A 19,270-nucleotide genomic window follows, 5' to 3' on the forward strand; every position below is an offset into this window, starting at 1 on the left:
TCTTCCCAAACCTGCCCTTCCCCAGGGCTTACGTGACGTCCTGCACAAACTCCTCCCCCCTTCTGTCATGACACAAAGCCTCAGCTCTTGTAGAGGTGCTCCATGAATACTCAAGACGTGAGGACAGACAGACTGACGGACCACTTCATACACACAGAGCATCCCTATGGGTCACTGAGGCCTTTTATTTTGCACACAAAACCACCGGGATCTTGCCTGTAGACACCTCGGAGATTACAATGCAGACACACATGGCTCCAGACACTTGGTGGAAGCGAGGTGAGAGAAACAATGATTTGGGCCAATTATATAATTAGAGAGCTAGGGTTTCCAGCAGGGTTCCAGGTGGTCAAGCTCGGCTTCTGCAGCGGGTCTAAGGAAGCAGTGAGAACGTCACAGGAAGGGGAGAGGGCAGTTAACTATCAGAGGCCCCTCAGAGCATCGGCGGGGGCCTTGAGCTGCCCAGGTGACATCAGGAGCAGGTCTAATTAGCCGACGAGTGACCGCAGGGCTCACCCGCCCACAGCTTACTTGGCGAGGGGGTTTCTGAAGTTCCTGCCGGCAAACTTGGCCTTGCTGCCCAGTTCCTCTTCAATTCTTAGGAAGCAGAAAGATAGAGAGACAGGGAGGGAAAGAGAGAAGTCACACATCAATGCAGTAAGTTTTCCCACCCAGAAAAGTGGTTAAAGACACACTTCCTGCCAGGAAGTTGGGGACCCAACCATCGCCCAGTCTGTCTAACTATTCCCCTAAATTTGAGCTTCTTGGAGATGCCAGGAATAGAAGAGCATTCGGCTCTCTCCGTCCACCCAATTCACCCAACAAGTTGTCCACTGGCCGCCCCTTCGCCTTCCTTCTCCTCCCCCCAATGTTTCTGAAGGACAAAGGAGAAGAAATGGTAGGATTGCTATTTCTTAGAATATTTAAGAAAATGTTTTTTCAATGAAAGGATAACCCAGTTTCTGCAACAAATGGCACAGGGAAATAAGGAGGGAGCACTCATTAGTGTGAACTCTGTTTGGATCCTGATATCAAAAAAAAAAAGGGGGTATTGATAGTACCACTAATCGTGGGCATCATCATTGTAGAGTGGCTATGTTAAAAAACAAAAATAAGTCTTTATCTGAAAGAAATATATACAAGTGAAATCATAAGATGCCTGGAATTCGCTTTAAAATTCTCCAGGAAAAAAGGGGGTAAAGAGACAAAACATGGAGGAACACAGACAGCTGGTGTATCCAGGTAATGGGGAAGGGAGTACATTCTACTGTTCGCTGATTTTTTTTTTTTTTTTTTTTTGCGGTACGCGGGCCTCTCACAGTTGTGGCCTCTCCCGTTGCGGAGCACAGGCTCCGGACGCGCAGGCTCAGCGGCCATGGCTCACGGGCCCAGCTGCTCCACGGCATGTGGGATCTTCCTGGACCGGGGCACGAACCCGTGTCCCCTGCATTGGTAGGCGGACTCTCAACCACTGCGCCACCAGGGAAGCCCCACTGATTTTTTTATATGCCTGAAATTTTCCAGGATAAAGTTTTAAAGATGGGGTATGGTGGGAGGACTTATAAAATGGAAGTTCCTTTTCCCTTCAAGACTGGAATAAAATAACAAAAGGGCAGGTCTCCCTGTGTTTATAGGTGCTTCCCAAGGACACACTGAGACAAAAAGGGGAGGGACCAGAACGTCAGAAGGCGCTGAACACTGAAACCCTGCTGTGTGCTCGCTGGCGATTCTTCTTCCTCTCTGTGAGCTCTGGTATCTTTGTCCACAAAACAAGGGTGTAAAATGAGAGCATCACTAAGGCTTCCCTGTAGCTCCCCAACTTCTGATTCAGTTGTCTAAAGGGGAGCCAGTTCCCTCTCCCACCAGAAGATGGCAGCATCGTGTGGAACAGGCCCCGCTCTGGGCCAATGCTGCCAGGCACCCGACCGCCCCAACCTAACCTATCAGGGGCCAGGGCCCCTGCCCCAACCCTTGTACCAGCCCCACAGGGCCAGGGGCTCCTCCTGGAGACCAAGCAAGCCCACACACGCAGCGAAGGTAGCCTCTTTACCTGAGGATCTGATTGTACTTGGCCAAGCGCTCGGATCGGCATGGTGCACCAGTCTTGATCTGGAAGGAGAAAAGAAAGGCCACGGTTGCTTACAGTGGACACTGAATCTTCATGGGCATTTTGGGTAAGAGGAGGGTGCCACGGCAGAGAGCCAGCAATTTCTTAAAGAGGATCCCTGGCCCTAGGAAGGAGGGGATAAAAGGGGCACCCAGGACCCCATTCTCCCCCCTGCCCCCCAAGTCTGTGCTCAGGAAGTTGAGGTCAGAGAGAGAAGCAGGGAGCACCCTTCACTCCAGGGAGCTCTTTACCTGCCCAGTGCACAGTCCCACCACCAGGTCGGCGATGAAGGTGTCTTCAGTCTCCCCGGAGCGATGCGACACCATGACGCCCCACCCATTGGACTGGGCCAGCTTGCACCTAGAAGCCAGGGACAAGCAGACAGCATGGCTCCACTGCCTGGGCACTGTGGCCCCTGCTGGCCTCCTGAGGCCATGACTCATCACTCCTGGTGGGGGGCCAGGGGCAGCCCTGAGCTCCCAACTGCTGGGGAAGAGGGTAACCCTCGCCCGACTCTGAAGGGCCCGAGGACCTTTCTCTGCCCTCTAGTCACGTTTGAACAACTGGGTTCAGCCTCCTCGAGGGAGAGAGACGTGTGTCTCCTGACTAACGTTCTCCGTGTGACAGTAAATCAGGAGTGTAGGGTCACCAAGTGGTCAGGATTAGAACACAACCGCCCAACACCCTGATCCCCTTGGGGCCAAAGCTTACTCTAAAGGTCCCCAGGAGTCCCAGTCAGGAGGCCCCGCCCTCCATGCAAGGGCACTTACGCCTGCAGGGACTCAGTCACGGAGCCGATCTGGTTCACTTTGAGCAGGAGGCAGTTGCACGACTTCTCGCTCACAGCCTTGGAAATCCGCTTGGGGTTGGTCACGGTGAGGTCGTCCCCCACCACCTGGATTCCCGCGCTGGCAGTGAACTTCTGCCAAGCTTCCCAGTCATCCTGGTCGAAGGGGTCCTCGATGGACACCACTGAGCAGAGCAGGGCAAGGGCGTGTTCCCTCAGCATGTCCTCCCAGGCTGCTGACCCGTAGCACCCCAGAGCCCCCTCCTGTCCTCCCTCCCGACTCACCTGGCTTCCCAACCCCCTCCCGGGACAGGGATTGCAGTCACGTGCAATCCTGCAACCCCACAGTTGTTAAGTGGGAAACTTGCGGCCCAGGACGGTGAGTTTAGCGCCACTGAGAGTAAAAACAGAGCTGTGGACCCAGAGGGGTAAAGACCGGGCTTCGTGTCCTGGCTCCACGTCCTGGCTCCGCTTCCACCAAGTTACTTAACGTTAAACGCAGGGACTTAGAGACGCTTCCTGGTCTGAACACCTGCGCCACCATTTGCTGTGTGTCCCTGGGCAAGTTCTAACCCACTCTGTGCCTCTGTGTCCCCTCTCCCATGCGCATCAGGTGACGCAGAGCCTAGGAGCACCCAGTTGTCCTGGCTCTCACGGCTCCTTTCCTGTCAGTGGAGCCAGGACCACGTTTGCTCAGGAGGCTGTTGTGACAGTGACAGGAGGCGATCGCACTGCACCACGGCTGGCCGGCTGCCCGCTCTGCTGCACCAGGCACCCCAGTGAAGGCTCCACCCACTCGCACACCTGCAGCCGCTCCGGGAGCACTCACCTGGGTAGTCCCTGATGAAGGACTTGTACAGGTTGGCCAGCTCGTCGGGTGTGATGTACCTGCTGGGGTCATCGGGTGACTTGAAGTCCAGGTCATACTTGCCCGACCTGAAGAACTCAGAGGCGGCCACATCCATGCCAACGACGACCTTATCGGTGTAGCCCGCCTTCCCGATGGCGTTCTTCAGCAGCTCCAGGGCTGGAAAGAGATGGCGGTGAGAATTTGGAAACCAGGAGGATGGATATAAAATTCCCCTTTAACTCTGCCAAATGGGAACCGTAACGGAAGAGGAAGAGGTGCTCTGGCCCCAAGCACCAGTTTCAAAGATTCCAGTTACTCTTTTCTGCTTCGGGGCAAGAAACCATTGCTCAGGGCCACTAGTGCATGGCCAAGTTGGAAATGGACTCTAAGAGGCTTTTTCACTGACAAGTGCTCCCAAATTTAGCACCAAAGAACAGCTGTGCCGGCCAAGATACAGTGACCAGCTGAGATCAGCTGTCCCGCAGGACTGGCTTTAAATAGAGCCAATGCTGAGATCCAAGAGGGAGCCCGCACAGCGAGGCCCCCGCTCCAGCTCTGCTGTCCGGCCCAGGCTCAGGGTCGGCCTCGCTCGGCAGCGCTGCCGGTAGGGAAACTGACAGACTCCGGCCCCTGTTCCAGTGTCCCCAAGACCCCCAAGATTCAAACTGCGTGAAGGGCCACTTTTTATAGGTTAAAATAGCCGAACGTCAGCAATTTCGTATGACTGACCCAATGAGCAGGATGGACATTTCCTTCACTAGCCATCCTTGAAGGCAATGAAATATGCTTGCAACCCTACTTGTTCTCCTAAAACAAAAAATTCATCCGTGAATTCTTTTCCTAGGACTTCTGTATTCTCTACTCAACTCTCACATTTCATCCTGTGCCTAAGGATTCAAAGTTAAATAAAGCCTGTGCAGCATTACGGCAGCTGAATGACCCGAAATGGTTACTGACGGCAGCAGTCCTCATCACAGCCAGCATCCTTGAACACGGAGCAGGTTGCGAACCCTTGCCATCACTGGGGGAGCAGGGACGACAGCAAGAAAACGAACTGCCTCCCAACCCCACCGTCAGCTCAGTTTAAGCAAATCATCAGGACATTCAGAAGTCGAACTAGTAAGATAATTTCGCGTGATTTGTTTTTTTAAAAAATGAAGCGCGAGCTCCCATGTCTGCAGGGTTTTGCATTTTGCTACTTAATGAACGAACGGTGGAAAGAGCAGCGCCCCTGAGGGCAGGCATGGAAGGCTCGCAAACGCTGGGGGCGGTGCTCAGAAACCCAGGGGCTTCCTCCGGAGCCTCTACCTTCTTTGTTCTCCAGGATGTTGGGAGCAAACCCGCCTTCGTCTCCCACGTTGGTGGCGTCTTTCCCGTATTTCTCCTTGATCACATTCTTCAGGTTGTGGTATACCTCCGCTCCAATGCGCATGGCCTCCCGGAAGTTTTCGGCCCCGACGGGGAGGATCATGAACTCCTGCATGGCCAGCTTGTTGCCAGCGTGAGAGCCCCCATTGATGACGTTGAAAGCCTGTGGGGAGAAACACAAGTACAGCTCCAGGCCCGGGGGGTCCCGCCCCTCAGCAGCCCCACGACGCCCAGGTGCATGGCTCCCATGTGGGGCCCGTGCGGCTCTGAAGCCACCAGGTCTCTCTGCGGTCACTACCACCGCAAGTGCACACAACCCGACAAGGCAGGTACAATTTTCATCTCCCATCGACAACTAAGGAGATGGGTGCAGGGCGGCTGAGTCACCTGCTCAGGGTCACTCTTAGCTGGCGGCGGCGGCAGAGTTATTTGCAGCCGAGACCCCCAGAGCCTGCTCCTACCCGTGTGGAGAGTCACACGTGGATGAGGTCAAGAGGCGGGAGGTCTCAGGACCCCATGAGAAAGCGAACACTCGCCACTCACCGGAACTGGCAGGATGACCTCAGCATTGCCAGCCAAGTCGGCGATGTGGCGGTACAGGGGCACCCCCTTCTCAGCGGCGCCAGCCTTGCACACAGCCAGGGACACGCCCAGGATGGCGTTCGCACCAAACTTGGCTAGAACAGAACAGGTTACGTTAAGGGATTTCTTACTCACCAGCCTTCCTCCTGCTGGCCGCCCCCGCCTGCACCACTGTGTGTACCCTGGATTGTATTCGGAACCTTTTCCTTTCTATCTCCTTTGCATATTCACACCAGAAATGCAATAGCCTTCCACATAGGCTGCTTTTTCCCCCAAAGAGAAAGCCCTTTCTTTGGTCCATGGGACTCTGGAAAATTCCACAAACTGCTCGATTATATAAAGCACGAGCCTCTTCTGAGTAACCCTGCATGCCTGCTGCTGTCAGCTGGCTATGCTCCTGATATTCAAAAACGTGATTTATTAGAGTTAGGGGAGGACCACAGACAGTTACGTAATTCATCGTTAGGGACGACACGACCTCTCCCCAAAGGACTTCAAGGGTCTTCAGGAGAAGCCGCAACCTCCCTGGCAAAGACCCCACCTCAGGCCACTCACATTTATTTTCCGTGCCATCCATCTCTATCATCAGCTTGTCGATCTTCTGCTGCTCCACGACGCTCAGTTTCTACAGGGAGAGCGAGGATAAGCTGCTTGGGAGGGAGTGGGGTCTCTACCTGCATGCCCTGTGCCCTCCTGTCCCAGAGCCATCAACCCTGGGAACCGTGCGAAGCCCAGATCAGTTCTGTGTTATCCATGCGTCTGGCAGGCAAAAAAAGGGGGGAATGCCAAGAGAAAATGGGGAAGCAGAACAATGCCCTTCACTTGCTTTAAGAGCATCAGGCACTTCTCCAAGCACGAGGGATCCGACAATGCATGGTCCTCATGTCGTGAAGGGGAGTCTACCGAGGGAGTCCGAGGTCACGTTACACACGAGGCAGAATTGTCTGGTTCATGCTAAAGAAGGAATTACTCCAAAGCAGTGTGACTTTTGGGGCAGCAAATAACAGAATTCATTGTTCTTTACCGTCAAAGTCAGTTTCTACCGTCACTCGGCTGCCCTCAGTGACAGCAAACTCCATCATCTGATGGGAGATGCGAGTTTTGTATGCAGTCCACCATCATTTAGCATGATGTTTGACGACTGATGAAAATGACTATTTTTGGCGAGAGTATAAATAAAACTAGTGTCTTAAAAACTGGCTCAAAGTAATGTAATACAAGTCGGCATTACTTTAAATACTCCGTAAGTGAATGATACCAGCATGTTATTTACAATGTTTCTTATATAAAAGCTAAAATATGAAAGAAAACCAGAATCTGTAAGTCCATCATGCCACGTTAACAATTTGGCATCTTTGGCTTTCGTGACAAGGCATCTTTGGGTAAAGTTAGAAGCCACCCCAGCAGATGGCTTGAGGCCAGCCCTCACCAAGAGTTAGACTGAAGTTTGTCTCCCCCAGGTAAAGAAAAATGTCCCGGAAAGCCCTGCTCACTGTCAGGCCAGGTGAGGGCGCTGAGGCACAAAGAACATTGGCGTGTGGAGGGCCCCAGGAGGCCGGGACGAAGGTGTGCGCGGCAGGGCAGTGCTGAAAACCTCCACCTGGGGACGATTACAGCCAGCCATGTGGGCCAGGCCACAGCAGGCAAGCTGGGGAGAGGATCGGCAGAGGAGCCGCTTGCCACCTGCGTGCAGGGTGGAGCCGGGAGAGGGGCCCTACCAAGGAGGACACACAGGCCGAGGCTGGGTTTGGACCCGAGAAAGGGCCACAGCTACGGAGAGCGGGGCTGGAGGGAGGATCAACGAGACCAAGCTGCACAGTAGGTTGGGCTGTGGGATCCCCAGGCCCACTTCACCTACAGCAGCTCCGCTTTTATCTGTTTGACACATTGAGGCTCCAGGTAGGAATTTATATAACGGAAGTTCTGCTGTTTAAAAACACAGTAAATAATTCCACAGTTCACGAAAAATGAGTCAGTCGCCACGGATACTACATTTAACGTCCCTGAGAGCCGCTCTTAAAATCTGGATCTTAACCCCCCGAAGGTCAAGACGGTTGTGGGGAAACATCAAGGCTCTAAGAGCCTCCCGTCCCTCAGATCCAATTCCATGCGCTGTTAGCCATGGACACATGGACAGGCCGAGGGTGGGTTAGGAAAGGCGAAGTTATTCGCATGCACGACAGGGAATCCAACCGGCTTCTTTAGCTCTCAGAATAAGCTCTCCATGAACAGAAAAGCCTCCTGGGCTGGCCTGGGAGGCGCTCTGATAGCATTAACATACATTAGTTATCAGGAGGCAGGTCCTACCTTGCTAACCAGGGCAGGCGCAATAGTTTTATTGATGTGCTCAACAGCCTTTGAGACACCTAGAAGGAATAATCAAATCAAATTACCGACATTAATGAAAGACAGGCTTGAGCAGCATTGCTGGAGAGAACCACTCACCACGTTAACCCAGATATTCAGAGCCCACCAAATACCTTCAATGGGACCTCCTTCAAATCCCCAGCGCCCTCTCCCCCGGAATCGGAGGGCTTTCTGGCCCAGTCTGAGTGCTCTTACCTAGGACCCCCAAGGGTTAGAGCCACACACAGAGCAACCATCCAGAATGTCTGAAGGGAGGTTAGTTGGCAAGACCATGCACTGGGCAGGCCGGCTGCAGAGACTAAAGGACGCCCAATGTATGTATTACCTGTGTGCACAGGGCTGGTGCCAGGAACTCGTTAATATACTTAACGGGTCTGGAGACACCTGACCAGTAGAGATGGGCAGAGAAGGAAAAAAGAAAGACTGAGAAGAGAACAGGCTGGGAAGGAGGCTGAGTGAGAGAAAGAGAGGAAACAGGAAGACAGGGGAAACAGGAAGACAGGGACCATGCATTTGTCCTCATCACAGTCAGGGCACAGCGCTGTCCTGCTGCTGTAGGCACGTACCACCTGGGCTGCAAGGCCCCTGGGGAGAGCTCTCTGCACAAGCTGCCTCCCTACAGCGGGCCGCTGGGACCCTGGCCCAGTGCCCCCAGCCCCACCTCGCCCTCGCCCGCGCCCCCTCCTCTGCAGTGTTTTTGGACTCTTTCCTAATCGCCCTCCCTGGAGAGTTGGCAGCACACGTGCCCTCCACCTGTCTACACGTGTGGCCCTTCGGAGGGCCACAAACCATGAACTGTCGTGATGTTTTTGCTTCCTCTCCAGAACCAATTCCCGTCCCCGTTGAGAATGCACGGTCTAGCCCTATCTGCTTTTCTGGAGTTTGGCCACACAGGTTCTATCTACAGAAAGGTGAGCACTGCCAACACAGTTTCCAGCCCGTCTGCATACAGCCCAGCGCAGGCTGGCTCTGCCAAAGAGACCGAAAGACAACGACAGCCCATCAACGGTGAGCCATCAGCCAGGCCTTTGGGAGCTCTTCTCCTCCGCGACTAGACCCTTGAAGAGGCCTGATGGCCCGGAAGGCCCTCTGAGTCCTCTCGGAGGATGCGAGGCTGCCCCTTAGTACTAGATAACTTGTCCTCTTCTTCTCCCACATCCCCTGACCCAACCAGGAGTTCTTCACAGACTGGAGACAAACCGCAGCAGAAGTAAGTGTTACGGCACCTGCCCTGAGCTACGGGGTCAGGGGTGCTGGGACCCATCAGCCCGCTCTCCCCTCTCCTCCACGTGCGGCGCCCATACTCGCTGCCCACACTCTGGGCCGAGTCAGAGGTCTGCTACCCTCAAACGCAAGCCACGGGGAGCGGGAGGGAGGCTGTGGCTGCCGGGAGGCCGGCCTGGGTTCGGCCCTTACCTTTGCCCATGTAGCGCGTCTTGTCATTGTCCCGGAGCTCCAGGGCCTCGTAGATACCAGTTGAGGCGCCACTGGGCACAGCAGCTCTGAAGAGACCTGGATGTTGAGAGAGGGAGGGCAAGAAATAGTTAATGACTAAGAAATAGCTCCCGCCCTTGACCAAGTCCCTCCCTGCTCACTGAGGGAGCTGCCCTTAGGAAACAGTTACTTCCTCCCAACGATGGGAGGACTCAGACGGGCTGCTTCTCCTGCCTGTCATGTTTTTATGATTCCGCACTGCAGACACTAGAGCACAGCTGATGAATTTCTCTAAAGAAAAAGGTCTAGAGCAGAGCTTCTCGGATTTTAACGTGCACACATATCACCTGCGGGTTAAAGTGCAGATTCCAAAACAAATGGGAGGTCTGAGCCCACACCTCTCAAAGCTCCCCATGGGTGCCCCGGAGCTGGGCCGTGGACCACCCCCAGCAGCGTGGCCTAAAAGAAATACAATGCAGGCCACCTACGGGATTTAAGCTTGTCTAGCAGCTAGTAATCCACGAAAACACTGGGCTATTTTAGACAGTCCAGCTCTAGAGCACCGTGGCCAAGCTTCCCTTAGACAAGTGAGATCAGGTTGCCAGCTTTCAAGCCTTGAAAGCGCTGGCTCAAGAGGAATCTACAGCTCATCTGCCTCAGCTTAAGGACCAATAAATGCTATATGGGGCTTCTCTGCATAACAGGAAACCAGAAAACAGGACAGACTGGAAGAGGAAAGGAATAAGCACAACAACACTAGAACCCAGTCAAGCATGCACTGCGCAGTCCTGCAGATACAGAAACCAGCTGCCTGGCTAAGCCGAGACTGTGGAGCAGAAAAGCGGCAAATCTTCTTGGAGAAGGACAGACAGTGCCAAGAAAGGTACCGCAGAAATCCGGTTACACGGGGCAGGAGGGTTAGGGGAGCAGGAAGTGTAGGCAGCCTCTTGAATCTCCTTGAAACCGTTAGGGATTTCCCCATCTGAGGTATGCCGAGAACTAGGGGGTGTGGGAGATGTGAAGGCAACGAACTAAGAGGAAAAACCCAACCAAGTATCGCAGTCATACTTGGTTGCATGCCTGTGCCACCGCACTGACTGTGTGACCAGCAGGACACACGTTCTTCTCGACACAGGCCCTGGCTTTCTCTGTATCCATCAGGCGCTGGGCCAGGTGAAGAAATGAGGAAAGCAAGAGTGACCCTAAGCACAACTGTGGACTTTGGGTGATGATGTGTCAACACACGTTCGACTGTAACAAAGGTACCGCTCTGGTGGGGATGGTGATAGTGGAGACGGGGGGTAGATAGGAATGCTCTGTACCTTCCACTCAATTCTGCTGTGAACCTAAAACTGGTCTAAAAAATAAATTCTAAGAACGAAAGACGTGATGAAAGGTTCTTAACAAATTTATGACTTCCTGGTTTTTTTTCTTTTCTTAAAAGGATTAAGACACATAAGAGAAAGTTCCATTCATTTCAATGTCAGAAGACATTAATTTTAGTCATTTTAAAGAGTTTCAAAGAAAATTCCCCCTCCCAACAATCTTCTAGTGTCCTGGGTCTTTTTTCGTCGTTCAAAGTCCATTAATTTCCAAGTGGAAAGTTCCACTCTCTGACTAAGTGTGCCAGTTTCATAAGCTGAAAGGAAATTCTCGCCATCTTCTGAGAACACACGGCATTTGCCACAAGGCACATGCCCAGAAGGAATCGTGTTCTGAGGGCACCCCGACAGTAAGCAAAGGCAGACTCCTGCCCTGTGAATCTCGACTCGAGGGGCCTTCATTTTCTGGGCAAGGGGGAAGGGAGGACAGGAAGGGAAGGGTTCCACAGCCAGGCCTGTGATTCAGACCATGACTCAGCTCTGACTGGCAGGTCTGTGCTCAGCACCTCTGGGTGATTCTGCCTGAAGCTCCTTTTCCAACTTCAACCATTTAGAAAGCAGCTGAGACATTGCTGGAGGTAATGCAGGGCTAGGGAAGCACTAGATTTTCTTAAAGTAAAAAAGAAAAATGGGGGAGCTTTTAAGGGTTCCCATTCTATTCTTTTCTCACGTGGGCAAATTCTTCCTACAGGGACTTACAGCCAGGTAAAAATATGAGCCTCTGGAATGTTCCAACACCCCAAAGTAAAAACTGTCCCGGATCCTCTAAGAGTGATTTCTGGAAACGCAGATAAGAACACTATATATACCCTTGTAGTCCCCTAATCTCTTTCCTTTACAAGGAAGAAAGACCCATCCTATCTTGCTGTATCTACGTATTTGGTCACAGCAAGCTGTGAAGCAAACTAGTGATAGGCCCTTTTAGGGACAAGGTTATCACATTACTTCCCCACCTCACTGACCTAGCAGCCAACCTGTGTTCTGCTCTACGTACCAAGAAGCACCAAGACAAGGGCCTCTTGCCTTAAAACCCTCCCAACCTTCCCCCAGTCGGGAACCACAGCCTACCAGCATGTGCAGACCAGAAAGAAAGGCTTTTACCGTAACAGATGTTTTCTCGCCTAAGGCCCTGTCATTTGAAGTTTTAAAAAATGGAGCGTGGTGCTAGGGTCTATAGAAACAAAGGTGGCCCATACCTTTTGAGGTGTAGAGATCAACCTCAACGGTGGGATTCCCACGAGAGTCGAAGATCTCTCTGGCGTGGATCTTGAGGACAGACATGGTGAATTTCTGTGGGGAAGCACAGTCCATATTTTCCATAAACCATAATGCAGTCTCAACTCATTATGCAAGGGGTCACTTCTGAGGATCCCTAGACTAGAAAGACTCTGCATAAACCAGAAACTGCATGTAGGAAGGCTGACTGGAGTGGGAGAAAATGCCTGCTGGAGAGCACTGGGAATTGTTCCTAAAAAGTAGGTAGGGGCAGCTCTGCAAGGCCCTAGTAGTTCAGGTCTTGTCCTACTGGCAAAGAAAGTCCGGCAGTGCGCGTGCTGGCGGGCAAGGTTCACACGTTGATGGCGTGCAGAGTGCCTGAAGAGGAGAGAGTCTGAAACCGGCTGTCATTAGTTACCAACGAGGGTAGGTGCGGGGCCATGGGAAAGGGACCAAATCAGGACCAAGGGGACGTGAGGGCCACAAGCAAACCCATCTAAGATTAAAAAAAAAAAAAAGGGGCTGGGGTTACCAGGAGGAAAATCTGGTTTGTAGTGGAACAGTGAATTAAAAGTTGGGAACACAGTTCATCAAGTAAAACCTGAGGTAGCAGGAGAATGCTCAATTGGTCGATGTTGGATAATCAGTTAGAAATTCTGAGTTTGGAGGCCAGGAATGAGCTCCTTGGTCTATGTGCTGTGATCTTTGCCAATTTCAGAGTATTTGGGTCTTCAGCAAGACAGGGCAAACAAATAACATTATCTAGTCAGTGTTGCTTTCAATGGGCATTTCACCCCATTTAAAAAACTTAATTATGAAATGTCGTGATCTGTAACTAGAGAAAGGATTCTATCTTTGAGCACCAGGATACGCCAAGGGAAGCGCTTTCCTTTGAAAACACCTTTAGAAAAAAGGGGAGGGGGGTGGTTTGCAGCTACAGAGAACAAATATCAAGAGCTCAAAGAAAGCCCCTTTCTTGCTTTTTTCCCCCAGAGGCTCTCCAAGGAACAACAGAATTGAACAACTTGTAGGACTGAAGTGGAGGGGAGGAACCAAATCAGCGTTTGGAAGCCATTATCTAGCTGGGCTCCTCTCCATTATCTTCTCTGGAATGTTCTGAAGCAGCAGATGGCATCTTTTTAAGTTTCAAAATTAGATACTGAAGTCACTTCTGTGGCTTTGTTTTTTCTTTGTAACAATGGAATTTTACTCATTAGCCAATAAAAAGGTATCTAGTTTTTATCTCAGAAAGGCAAATTTGCTTAAAATCTTTTAGTTTTAAAATTTTAGTTAACTTTGAGTTTTGGTAAATCATATACCCGTGTGTAACAATGACCACCCCAAAAAAGTCCCCAGAGGCCATTTCCAGTCATTGCTCCCCCCTGCATCCCCCATGCCGTCACTGATTTACTTCACAGATTTTAGATGCACTTTTAAGCACATCTTCATTACACTTCCTCATCCTACAGTTGTAAGATTTCATTTCTGGTTTTATTTTAGTGATATAAAACAAGACAGTCGACTGACTTCACGATGTGAAAATAAAATTCAACTTATCTTGAAATTAGATAGAAAAACTTTTCTCCGAAGTCATTAAAATGCAGGGAGCACAGGCAGGGCGGAAGATGGGTCTGACTAGGAGCCTGCACAGCCTTTTATCTGCCTGAACTGAAGCCCGGACCAGGGGCAGCACGAGCACACCGGGCAGCTGGGGCCTAGGTGTGCCCCGGAAGCAGGTCAACCGGCTGCCCACACCGCCCAGGAGGAAGAGACCACACTGCAGAGGAAGCAGCGAACAGGAAATTTTCTTAAAGTGCATCCTTTTTATGTCAGATCAGGGGCCGATTGTTGGTGGCCAGCCCAGGGAACAGGGAGCGCCTCGTGCCCGACTTGGGCGAGGTCGCCTGCAGTCCCCTCCAGATCAAGTGCCTTCTGAAGGCAGATCAGTCCCTGCTCATTCCGGAGCAGCAAAGGGATGGACACTCAGGCGCCAGGCCGAGGGCCACCAGCGGGAGGCACGGGCGCGGGGGTGGGGTGGGCTGCCGCTTCCCGGGCATCTCTCCTTTTCCGGCCCCCTTTCTCCATTTTCGGAAGGGCCTGGCTTTAATGAGCACGCGGGTTAGGCCTGGAGCGCTCGCCAAACCTTCCACCCTCACCGCCTGCTGTCCTGGTGACCGCGTGTTCTACCTCTAACCTCCCGGGACAGTGACGCGGCCCCGTACTCGTAATCACAGGCTGAGCTGCACCTTCCCCTCAGGAGAAACCGGGCGCCGCGCCCCCGCCTCGGGCCGCAACTCTGACCCGGGGAGGCCGCTCGCGCGCGCCGACCCGCCCCTTCCCCGCCGAACCCCCGGGCACGCCGTCTGAGGCGCAGGAGCGCCCGCGGACCCGGGGCACCCACGCGCCGCCTGCCCGGGCGCTTGCTCGGCAGCCCTTCCTTGAGTTCTCACCCGGCCGCCTGAGGTCGCCGCACGAGAGAGAAGCAGAGGGTGCTGCGGACACCGAGGGCAAGCGTTAAGGCGCAAGGTCCAGACGTTCCGAGTACCGCGAGCTCCTCTCCGCTCCGCCGGCCTGGACTTCCTGCCCAGCTCGAGGGGACCCCGCCCACTTCCCGCCCCTCAAGCCCACCCCCTCCGCGCTGCCTCGCCATTGGCCCGGCGCACCGTCACTCGGGCCCTCGCCTCCGAGGGAGGGGTGGGACTGCGGGCGCCGGGAACTGGAAGAGGGGGCGACGTCCCGGGGAGTTGGGGTGGGGTCGGGCTGGGCGTCCCAACTACCCCGCGGCTATGTGGGGATGCGGGCGAGCCCCCGTCCGCCTTCGCTCCCGCCCGCCGCTCTGGGATCCGCGGCTGAGCCGAGTCTGTGGCGCCGGGGCCCGGGGGGAGGGGCGGGGCGGCGCGGCCGGCATGAGGGCTCGGGGCTCCGTCACGTACTCCGAGTCCCGCACGCACGCCGCGTCGCCCCGGCGCCGCACGTCCGGCCCACGACCTTGGTGACGACCTTCGCGGCCCGCCCTTCCCGGCCGCCTCACCCGTCGCCCCGCAGCGCGGTGCCGGAGACCCCGGCGGCCTGGACAGTTGGCGGCCGCGCGCCCGGACCCGGCTCCCGGGCCGCGGGGTCGCGAGGCCGGCCACGTGTGCCCACCCGCGCCTGCGCCCTGCGCGCCCGACAGCCCGCCAAGGTGACCCGGTCTCTTTGTCCTTGCGTCGGTCACACAGGAGTTATTAGGCCAAGAGCCGAAAGGATGTTCGCTTTCCCTTAATTGCAGCTAATACTTTTTGAGCGCTTCCTACGTGGCAGGCACTCCACGTGAGTGCCCGGGGTTAGTTCCTTCTTCGGCTCTTGTTTATGTTGGATCTTGAAAGTAAGCTTCTATACCTCCCTTTCCCATACACGTGAACCATACTTGTACTGATTTGGGAATGGAATTTCACAGACTCGGGGAATTTCTCAAAGTTCAAAACAGGTAATATTCCAGAGTAGTCTGACAAATGAAAAACAGGCATGAGTGGGTGCAGTTATTTTCCCCTTCTGATGAAGAAAGACTGATACCATTTCAAATCAGTTCTGCAGCACATCTCCCCGCGACCCCGCAGCACACACTCAAGGGAGGGCTTCGTTTTATGATAGAGTTATTTTTGTATTTTCTTAGTGCTCCTCTTGGTCTGTAAGTCTGAGAGCTAAAACAATGTCATTCATCTCCATACTTAACCCATTGCCTTGCATGGAGAGATTCGAGTGTATATTTGATTTTAATTATTATTTCTTCTGGTCAGCTGCAAAAACTGCTTTTATTCCTTAATTCCTAGCCTTGGGTAAAGCTGAAGACCTATTGAGTCCACTGTGTTTGTTTTCCATTGACTAAGAAGAAAGAACTTTAGGATTAAATTCAGCAAAAAAACAACAAGGAAATTGTAAAATGTTTCCTAAAGAATTACGTGAATTTTGCAAGCAGGGTTTGTGGTTTCCCCAGCAATACACTGGTGTTTCAGACTGCTTAAGACCAAGATCCCAGCCCCATGACCCAGCAGCTAAATCAACAGCCACTATCTCCTAAACCTTAAGAACTCAACAGAAATCAGACACTTAGAGCTCTTATTTTCAGAGCAATTCTAAGGTGTGGCCCTGAAAGGGCTCCAAAACAATCTCTTTCATTTTATGTTAAAATGGTTAGAGAGATAAAGATAGAAAGACATGGCTCTTATAACGGGTTTCTGGCCACAACCAGTGATTCCTAGCAGGAAATCAGATGTAGAACATGATCTCAGACTGCTGCTGTTGCAAGATTCTTGGAGGCCACAGCACAGTGTTCTGAGCCAGCACTTCGACCTCAAATTGTAGCTCAACTGTTAATGAGATGTGCCCTCAGATCCTTTCCAAAATCCGCAAGCTGCCAAATGCCCTGCCTGTCTCCACAGCTCCTGAGGCTTTGCTAGCAGGCTGTAGGACCCGTGTGTGCCTTCAGTCCAGTGCAGGGGCATTTACCTTGTTACAGGCATTTAGTTGACAGTATGCTCATTGAGCAGTTTTAGTGCAGTGGCATACCAAAGGCTGGTGGGCAGGGAGGGGAAACGTGTGTGCAAGGCTATTATCAGAAGATCACACTGCAGGTAGGGCCTGCATGACATCTGCAGGGGGACATCAGAATTGAGGGAAGATGAATCTGCAGCAGCCTATGACCCACCTGGATTACTGATTCTATCTGTGGTCTGCGCACCCCTGGTTGAAAACTGCTGGTCGGTGGAAAAAGTGACATACCTCTTTTGGAAGGCAGGTCTTTAGACAGATAGGAAACTTCTGGGTTGGAGAAGCAGCCCAAGGGAGGTCAGATGAGTGAGGAAGGCCCTCAGGGGATCTAGGTGGATCGCCCCTCCCCTTAACAGACTAGGAAGTTTTTGTGTTTGTTTACCCCTGAGGACAAAGAATGACGCCTGCCTTATCAGTAAACAAAGGATGTTACAGCCATCAAGTCATCAGCCACTGCAGCCACCTCCAGCACTTTGTGGGGATTCAGGATGGAGAAAAATAAGATACTGGCCCTAGATAGTTAAGGTGCATCTCAAAAGAATAATTTCATTTAGCCCGGATTCTTGTATCTTCCCATACACAGAAAAGTACTAAATTCATTAATTTGAGATGTCCAGGTTTTTCTGTAATTAGCAGTAATCTCTTGCTGTTCAACTACCTGGGTCTTTTTTTTGCAAAAACTTCTGTATATCCTGGTTCCTCCCATACCTCTTTGGAATAGTCCCTCAGAGCTATCTGAGAGGATGTATCCTGTGCTTAAGCCCTCAGTAAGTCCACTGAATACAACATAATCCTCAACTTTTAGATTGTGCATTTTTCCCCATTCTACACCACTAAGTATTTAACATATACCAAAGACTGCATAAAGTATATCTGGTGTAAAAAATAATAAACAGAAGTGTACCCAACTTGCCAGCTTAAGAAGTGGATACTGGCAATGCCATTCACGTGCCCTGTGTATTCTTCCCTGGCCCCAGAGGTAACCACTGTCCTATATTTTGTGTTTATTTTCCCCTCACTTTGTGGTTTTTAAATATTTTTTGAACTTTATATAAATGGCATCATACTGTTTCTAGCCTTTGCTACAATTTTTTTTGGCTCAACTTGACATTTGTGAGCTGTGGATGGTTTGTTTCAGTGCTGAATAGTATTCCATTGTGTGACTATCACACGTTTTCCTGTCAGTGTACATTTGAGTTTCCCAGTTCTTTTTTTCCTGTTAATACCAACACTGCAGCTATGAATTTTGTTGCAAATGTCTCCTGGGTGCAGGTACAAGAAAGAGTTTCTCTAGGGCAAATACCTAGGACACACACCTGGACATGGAATTCCTGGGTCATGGTTATAAGCATCTTCAACTTTGTTTTCCAGAGTATTCGTATCTTTATGTACTTCCACCAGCAGTGAATACAAGTTCTGACCTGGATGTAAAAAAAATAAAATTCAGCTCTTCCTTTGCAATTCCTTTCTAGAAATTTGATTGATTTTTTTTTTTCCGCATGGCATGTGGGATCTCAGTTCCCGGACCAGGGATCGAACCTGTGCCCCCTGCAGTGGAAGCACGGAGTCTTAATCACTGGACCACCAGGGAAGTCCCTACTGATTTTCAATTTAACATCCTTTCCAAGTCCTTTGCTTAAGGAAACCCTCGTGCCCTCTGTGTAAGTTACAGTCAGCATTCTACCCTTATGATGGCTCTGAGGGCACCTCTTAGGGCTCACTGCTGTCAACAGCCCCTCACAAAGTCAGCTGTAGAAGTAGGGACCGGGCAAGGCAGACTCTGGGGAGGCAGAAGGGAGAGCACGGTATGGTTTTTAAACAAAGTCATTGCTAGGAGGGCATTTATCAGGGGTGCCCAAATGAGGGGAGTAAGGAGCAGAGGGATTAAAGAAAGAAACCCCAGGGCTTCCCTGGTGGCGCAGTGGTTGAGAGTCCGCCTGCCGATGCAGGGGACACGGGTTCGTGCCCCGGTCCAGGAAGATGCCACATGCCGCGGAGTGGCTGGGCCCGTGAGCCATGGCCGCTGAGCCTGCACATCCGGAGCCTGTGCTCTGCAACGGGAGAGGCCACAACAGTGAGAGACCCGCGTACTGCAAAAAGAAAGAAAGAAAGAAAGAAACCCCAGGAGTCTCAGGGAAACCAGGAGCTTCCGGGAGGAGCTAATGAAGAGGGGGCAGATGGAGACTGAGAGGGCTCTGCACCAGCAAGAGAAAATCTTGGGGAAGAGTTGCTGTCCTGTGTCAAAAAGCTCTGTGTGGATCCTCTGTGCCTCAGCTCCTTAATTTCTGAAATGGGTGTGAAAAGACTACCCTCAGGAGGCAGTCTTGAGCCCCAACAGTCCTCTTACCACCAGTTTGGAAATCATTGCTTACGGCTGGAATGGAGGCCTGCAAGGCACTGACATCGCTAAATAGCAGCTGCATTCGGCCCCATCCCCAGCAGCCTCCCTTTTCCTCTCTATCTGTCCCCATCCTCTTTTTCTCACAGTTCTTAAGGATTTCTCTTAAAGGGAGGCCCAGGGCAGCTGCAGCCTGGGGGCCAAGAAACCCCAATCTCCAGTCACCAGGCTGGCAGCCCTCCTAGAGGCTGGAGCACCAGACCCTCAGATGGCCCACTCCAAAAATGCCAGTCGCTGCGAAGGAAAGAGAAGT

General features: G+C 52.2%; 1 protein-coding gene across 1 annotated transcript; it reads right to left on the minus strand.

Annotated features, from left to right (window-relative positions):
- Positions 1-132: 132 nt before the first annotated feature.
- ENO1 (enolase 1) lies at positions 133-14,670 on the minus strand. Its single transcript, XM_079937403.1, has 12 exons — positions 14,543-14,670; positions 12,074-12,167; positions 9,478-9,573; positions 8,002-8,060; positions 6,250-6,319; positions 5,656-5,789; positions 5,053-5,275; positions 3,724-3,921; positions 2,878-3,079; positions 2,359-2,467; positions 2,051-2,109; positions 133-597 (listed from the first exon to the last, which is right to left on the minus strand). Exons 2-12 carry the CDS (start codon positions 12,156-12,158, stop codon positions 528-530), a joined length of 1,305 nt encoding a protein of 434 aa, XP_079793529.1. The 5' UTR covers positions 12,159-12,167; positions 14,543-14,670; the 3' UTR covers positions 133-527.
- Positions 14,671-19,270: the final 4,600 nt, after the last annotated feature.

The sequence above is a fragment of the Stenella coeruleoalba genome (assembly GCF_951394435.1).
Source record: "Stenella coeruleoalba genome assembly, chromosome: 1".
NCBI classification, from domain to species: domain Eukaryota; kingdom Metazoa; phylum Chordata; class Mammalia; order Artiodactyla; family Delphinidae; genus Stenella; species Stenella coeruleoalba.